This window comes from Melampsora larici-populina (genome assembly GCF_000204055.1).
Source record: "Melampsora larici-populina 98AG31 unplaced genomic scaffold MELLAscaffold_6, whole genome shotgun sequence".
NCBI lineage: Eukaryota > Fungi > Basidiomycota > Pucciniomycetes > Pucciniales > Melampsoraceae > Melampsora > Melampsora laricis-populina.
This window is the reverse complement of record NW_006768770.1, coordinates 2,049,692-2,056,942: the sequence shown is the minus strand read 5'-3', so window position 1 is coordinate 2,056,942 and position 7,251 is coordinate 2,049,692. Positions and strand designations below refer to the sequence as shown.

At 47.4% G+C, this 7,251-nt stretch overlaps 2 protein-coding genes across 2 annotated transcripts; one reads left to right on the top strand and one right to left on the bottom strand.

The window, feature by feature from the left end:
* Positions 1-705: 705 nt before the first annotated feature.
* Positions 706-1,615, bottom strand: MELLADRAFT_103664 (uncharacterized protein; the record flags this gene model as incomplete). Its single annotated transcript, XM_007406443.1, has 3 exons — positions 706-978; positions 1,069-1,070; positions 1,123-1,615. 3 exons carry the CDS (start codon positions 1,613-1,615, stop codon positions 706-708), a joined length of 768 nt encoding a protein of 255 aa, XP_007406505.1.
* A 363-nt stretch (positions 1,616-1,978) lies between these two features.
* MELLADRAFT_103663 (uncharacterized protein) lies at positions 1,979-3,384 on the top strand (the record flags this gene model as incomplete). The annotated part of the gene is made up of 3 exons (XM_007406474.1): positions 1,979-2,027; positions 2,444-2,761; positions 3,056-3,384. 3 exons carry the CDS (start codon positions 1,979-1,981, stop codon positions 3,382-3,384), a joined length of 696 nt encoding a protein of 231 aa, XP_007406536.1.
* Between the last annotated feature and the right edge of the window lie 3,867 nt (positions 3,385-7,251).

The window sequence follows — 7,251 nt, the reverse complement described above, 5'->3', positions numbered from 1 at the left end:
TGATTCATTCAAATCCCACTCATTGGTAATGAATCACAAATTGCATGACTCATAGATTGTTTACCAAATGGCAAAGCTGGGGTAAACTCATCAATGATTGTATCATCAACCTCTGACAAGTTTACCGAATGTCTTCACAAAAGGCATATGTATTCGTGCACACACGGTGAGAAATTTTCTCACCGTGATACAAAAGTCGCATATGTAACTTTATGCGACTTTTGTTACCGAAGGGGGTGGTAAGTGGCTCTGTAGATGACAAGCTTAGCAATTGGTTCTCTAACAACAACTTTGACTGTAGAATCAGTGATTCATTTGCAATCACGTAGCATCAATAGTCTCCTGCGGTTAGGACACATATTGATGACTGTAAGGTCACTGTTTTGAATCATTTTGGTAACAAATGCATGAGGCCACCTGTGTACATAGTCTGTATCTCCATTTCACCCATTCTCACAGATCCTCCATTTAGTCTTCCCTTTGGGACGTTGACACCTCTTATTTCCTTACCCACATATTGTTGCTTTTCTTGTACCTAGTGCACTAGTGGCCACATTGTACAAATACCAAATTCAGCTGATATCTCTCTTCCATCTCTAATCACTCTACTTGATTTTTGTCAAGACAGTAACGATCTCTCTTTTCTATTGGGTCAACATCAAAATTTACTACTTCTATCATTATATTCTTGTCAGTTGACCCTGGTTAGAAATCGAAGTCCTCTACTACGCTAAATGTCAACCACACTTGGTATAGTTGTCCCATGGCACCACACTTATGTATGGAGTATGATGCTATAATGACACGGGGTTTGAAAACTTCCCCTGTCTTACAGCCCTGAAAGCTCGGCATCTTGTCTTTGCTCAATATCTGCGAGAGGACGAACTTCTGTCCATGTGGTGTACCAAATTTGTCTCCTATTCTAGCTCCAGAGCTCTCCATTGTTGCCCTTTGTCTTTCCCATACACTTGTAGACAACTAAACCATCATCAGAATGTCTCCACCAATGCTGTTGTTTTGGCCTGGCCTCATTAGATATAATGCCACCACACATCATACTAGACACACCTCTAGGTATTTGATGGTATATAACACCTTTATGGCTTAAATGTTCTGACTTACTTAAACCTTCCCCTATTATCAAAGCATCTTCATAGTTGTATGTCATGTTGGAGAACACTACTAACATAGGTACACCTGGTATTGAGATGTATGGGTTGTCTTTTACCTTTTCAATTATACTTTGCATCAAAGGTGTCCTGACTATGGGTAGATGGGAGGTTATAGGTGCTACTGTTGATGATAATTTCGTTCGGGGTTTGCATAGAGCTTGAACTGACATTGAGCATCCTAAGAGTGGCCCGGGAGGGTCTTCATCTCTCATGAATGGATAGAGCATGTTAAACATATTAGGTATAGTCCTGAAACTTGGCTTCAAACAACCTAGTGTATTACCAATAACGTACTTGGCAGTTTCATTGTACATTTCTGAATCAAACCATCTCTCATTCTCAAAGGACCTTTCATGGAAATCTTTCATCAAATATCCCAGCCTGACTAAGCACCCCGAGGAAATTGACATGAGCATGATACACTTGTCTTCACTTGGATACATGCTAGGTGTGTCTATGCCCTTATAGCTATCCCAAACGTCTGCTATAACCATACCTGTCTTTATTGAAACATGTTTCACTGTTCCCATGAAATGCAATTTGATATAAGTACCATTTCTAGGCTGATATTTAATCTGAAGGCCCACCCACCTCATGAATTTGAGTTGCTTCATAGTCATGAGCCACATACACACACAGTAGCTGTATACAGTTCTTATATGGCTAGCTTCTAAACTAGCTGGTGGGTAAGTAGGGGACATAGAATTCTTCCAGCTTTCCTTTGTCACTCTCAGTGAGGTATCCCTCTCTACCTCCGTTCCTATGGACTCCATTTCAAAAGGTCGCATGTCTATCACTGAATTATCATGCACAATGCCATAGATTCCAGTATGAGATCTTACGTCTATCATATAAGTATCATGACTAGAACCACCATATCACAGGTGGTTCGCCAGTCCATGACAGGCTTGCGGGATGTGTGACAGGTAGGCGGGTGAAAGGCGCACCGTCAGAGTTTTTGATAAACTCTGCCACTCACAAGGTGCAAATCTTTCCCACGCCAATACCAATCACACCTGTCAACGACAGACCCTCACAAGGCCTCATCTATCTCACACCACCAACAAGGTGGTAGATCACGCAAAGAATTATGGATGAAGCAATGTGAGACGCCGCTGCGAAAACGGCTAACATTACGATGACTCGTCAACAATCGGTCGCTCTGGGACAACCGCCAGGACCTCCCTTACAAACTTCTAGAAAGAAATCAAACCCCAACAATCCTCCTCCTCCGCCTCCACCCCCTCCACCTCCTCCTCCCCCCACATCAGCATCGGCACCACAAGCAACAGTCGCCACACTGGCGACCTCCAGTCAGCTGGCAGGAAATGCGGAGCCTCAACAACTAGAGGAGGAAGGTCAGAATCAGGACGGACATGGAGACATGGATGGATCCCCAATGGAGGAAGACGAATTGGACAACCTACTGGAAGATGCCGCGAGAATCTTACAAGGTTCCTTAATCGCATCAGACGAAGACGACCAGAATTCTTGGAGGCCGCCAAAATCCAAAGGGAAAGGCAAAGAAGTCGATGTGACAAGCGCGACAGATTCCCGAGAATCATCACCAGCTCAGAAATTTGGATCAGGTAAGCGCCAAGAACTCACATTAAATCTCCCTTCCCTTCTCGGGACACCCTCAGCTAGACACAAATCCCCCTCGACCCCGAGATCCAGTAGAAGGTTAATGAGACCAATCCGGGGGGCTAAAGGCCCATGAACCCATGATCAAATACCCAGGATCCCAGTTGGGGGGGCGCAGATGCAGAGGAAAGACTCCACGAACCCTAGGAGGGGGAGCAGGTCGTGTTCAGCATGAGACCCAAGAAGGGGCGAACAGAAGCGATAGATCCTGACATACCGCGGATCAATTTTTGAAACAGTTAATAACGGAAACTGGAACGATCGAGTCGAAGACCTATTTGCGAGAGGCCATTACGCCAAAGCAGCCGCCATCATCGACTATTTCGAAAAACACGGCAGCAGAAACCGAGATACCCCAAACGGTGAGACTCCCGTGGCAAGTGGAAGTGGCCTCGCAAGATCGAGACCTTATAGCCTGATCAAGGACGAAGTATCCTGCAACTCAGAGAGCCTGGGAAGTGTCCCGTTAGCGAAGCGGAACAGAGTCGAAATTCTATCCCCTAGAGACTCTCATCGACATCAAGGAAATCAGGTGACTTACTCCGCGAGACCAACTGCGAACGTTTGAGACGAGCCCCGCCACTCCCGGAACCAAGACCACACCCCAATGGCCCAAGAAGACGACCATCAAAGGGGAGAAGTCAGGAACACCCACCATCAACCAGACGTCCAAACTCACGAACCAGCTCAACGTCACCCACCTTCAGCAAACGAAGGTACTTCAGAAGACAAAAGAGAGGCCGAGCAGGTGAAGCTCTTGATGGCGACGAAGAAGGGGAGATTAGTTTTACGGAACGGGGATGTCATTGAAAATGGTCGCCTCCTGGTGGCAGACGAATCCGAAGAAATGGAAAAAGGTCTCAACCAACTCTCACCGGTTCTGACACACTGGTTGAGGACATTCAAGTCCTACATTCCCTTAACTGTCTTCAACAAGATCTTCTTGATCGACGACCAAACGGAGTGGAGCCGTAGGAAAGCCCCGACGGAATCACGAATAGACGACGGCAGTTCATCCCTAAGAGTCTATGGCGGTCACCCTCCTCCAGAAGAGATGTTGATGCAGTTCAAAGACTGGATCGACAGCATGGCCCTGTTTATAAGATATGTAGCAGCAGAAGGGTGGCACACGTTGGCGGAGCGTTTCAAAGGTCATCAGAAAGTCGTGATGGAAATGAGAGAAAATTACGGCTGGATGGTCGCTCTGAGATACTGCAGGAGAATACGACAAGGAGTGATGCGTGAAACGATCGAGAACCGGATACGCAACTTCAGTAAGATCCAGACCGCAATCTTCGAAGAGGCAAAAGTAACGGCGGATTCGATGCAAGAGAGGGCTTACCGGACGAACCCCTACGCGGCAGGAGGCCCTCTAGCCCACCTGAACCCCCTGACAGGACAACCGCGAACCATGTCGACCACCTCGTCATCGACGAAGAAGCCCACATCAGACTCACTGACTGCAAGATACATCAAATCGTCGTCAGAAAGGACTTGGATACCGTCACACGTCTGGAAGACCATGTCGAAAGAGGAGGAAGAGAGGAGCTCCCCGGGTTTTAAGGATCGGGGAAGCAGGAGCTATTGAAGAGATGACGACAGGAGTCGAGATTGAGACTACCGTGACAGAGGAAGTTACCGTGACCGGCGAGACCGCAGCGATAGGGATGATCGGGGCAATCGCAGACGGAGCCGTTCGAGGAGCCGAAGCCCTAGAGGCGGGAAAGGCAAGGGGAGAGAGCGCAAACCGTGAGCCTACAACAATGAAATGAAATTATGCATTAGAGAAGAAACGTAACTGGAACATGACCAGAGTGAGAACCATGTGAGAAGTGAAACTTGAGACTTACCAATTGCCCAAATTTGTACTACCGAATGCATAGGTACCCTGTGAACGTGCCGTTGCCTGACCCAAGGGGCAGGTCACCATCATCACAAGATAGATGGCCAATGATAGCCTCCTGTGAGATGAATCTTCCAGTGTGGAAGAGGGAACTGGCCAAGGCAGGTCTGTTGGCATTGCACAGACACATCTTGTCTGGACTGAGAGTCGGCTTTGACCAAGGTATACGCAACACGACCATGGCAGGGATCCCCTTCTTCTGCCCTCCAAACCACAAATCGGCATTGGCAGCAAAGGAGAAGATTTTAGAAAACTTCAAAATCGAATTAGCTGCGGGAAGGATGGCAGGCCCATTTACAAAAGAGGAAGCTTACCGTCGATTAGGCTTCTTCAGGACGAGCCCGATAGGGGCAGTCGTCAATGGGAATGGCTCGACAAGGCCTATCAACGACCTTTTGTTCCCTAGAAACAACAAGTCAATAAAGTCAGTTAACTCAGAAGTAGACAAGAACGACTTCAGTACGACCTGGGATAATTTCAAGATTGTAGCGAGATTCCTCACATCGACAAACGAGGAGGTACTCTTAGCCATATTCGACTGGGCTAAAAAAGCGTACCGGCAGGTACCAACTTCGCCAGACCAGTGGAGGTTTCTGATGATCCTAACATTTGACGACCTAGTAATGCTGGACATGCGGATAACTTTTGGCGGAGTGGCAGGGTGCGGAGTGTTTGGCCAGGTAGCAGATACCTGGAAGGAAGTGATGCTGGTGTCGTTTCCGCTTTTGGCAGCCTTTCGGTGGGTAGATGATACGATGCTCGTAAAATCTAAATCGAGACACCCGGGATTAACGTTGAAAGATATATCAATGCTAAGTGAAGAGATGGGTGTGGTAGAGAATAAAGAGAAACGCAGTGAGTTCGCGGAGGAACAGCGTTACCTGGGATTCATTTGGAATGGTCGCGAGAAGACAGTCTGTTTACCTCACGAGAAGATAATGGCCCGAATAGAAGGGATCGGAAAGTTTATGAGGGAACCCCAGCACAGGTGCAAGGAGGTGGAAGGTTTAGCAGGTAGATTGAACCATACGGCAATGGTACTCCCACAGATGCGGTGCTACACAGTGGATATTTACCAATTCATGGCAGAGTGGCACCACAAATCAGCAAAACGCAAAACACCAGAGTGCGTAGTTAGAGACTTACAGATCTGGTTAGACACACTACGAACGGCGACCCCAAGACGTCTAATACCAAAACCAGATATTGTGAACGTTGGCTGGGTAGGCGATGCCTCAACCTCTTATGGCATTGGCGTAATAATAGGAAAGAAGTGGTGCAAATTCCGTTTGAGGAGGTCATGGGATTGCTGGGAAGACGGAAGCCGGAGGGGAATCGCATGGGCCGAGACAGTGGCCGCCCGGCTAGGTTATCTGACGCTAAAATACCTACAAACAGTCAAAGGTCAACGTTTTCTGATGCTAACAGATAATGTAGTAACAGAGAACGCGATTAAGAATGGGAAGTCAAGGGACAGATGGGTAAATCGAGAATGGCAAAACTTACAAAAGTTACTAATCGACGATCAGGCCTGCATTGAAGTAAGACGAGTGGTATCGGAAGACAACGCAGCAGACAGATTGTCGAGAGGTCTCGATTCGTCGAAACATGTCGCGGACGTAGTAAAACTACAGGTCCCAGAAGATCTGTCAGGGTTTATTGTCCAAGAGTACGAGAGACCTCGTCCGACCGCACTTCGACACGATTTAACATTGTTCAGATGAAAGACCTACCGCAGCACTTCAAAACGGCAGCAAGCGGAACGTCAAGAGCCGGTAGACATGCGGCGAAAGGGAGCTGGGCAACGTCGACGTTAGCAGGCTACAATTCGGGTGTGACAAAGTTCATGGAGTTTAAAAATCGAACTGCCGGCGGTTTCGACCCTACTAGAAAGATCTCAGACGATGACTTGTATGACTTTATCGCATGGGCAAGTGAAACAGACGAGGACATACCTGACGGCCCCTCGAAAGCACTGAGCTCGGTGACAATAAAGAAATACCTAGACGGTATTTGTGCATGGCATATCGTACAACACAGAGCAAAGCCGACAGCAGATCAGGATATCGTAAAAACTCTTATCGCGGCAACAAAAAGAAAGGAAGAAGAGAAAGATTTAGTGACGGTGAAGAAACCGATAATGGTCAAGCAACTATTTGAACTGTTACAGAATACGTACAAAGGGTCAGATACCCAACAACTCATCGGCGTGGTAGCTCTCGTCGCCTTTTGGGGCGTGGCACGTCTGGGTGAGCTGCTGAGACCGACGGTAGAGAGTGGAGCTTTACTACGGAAACATGTCGGATTCGGGTCAAAACGAGGAGCGGTCTACGCAAAACTGTACTTGCGGAAAGCCAAGACGGAAAAACCGGGGGAGGTTCAAGTAATTCACCTTCAGCAGCAGTTCCATGTTTTGGACCCAGTAGCGGCGTTAAAATGATGGCTAGAGAAGGACCCAACCTTAGATCCGGACAGTATCCTGTTTGCCACAAAAGAAAAAGACACAGTTCGACCCTTAACGAAAAGTAGATT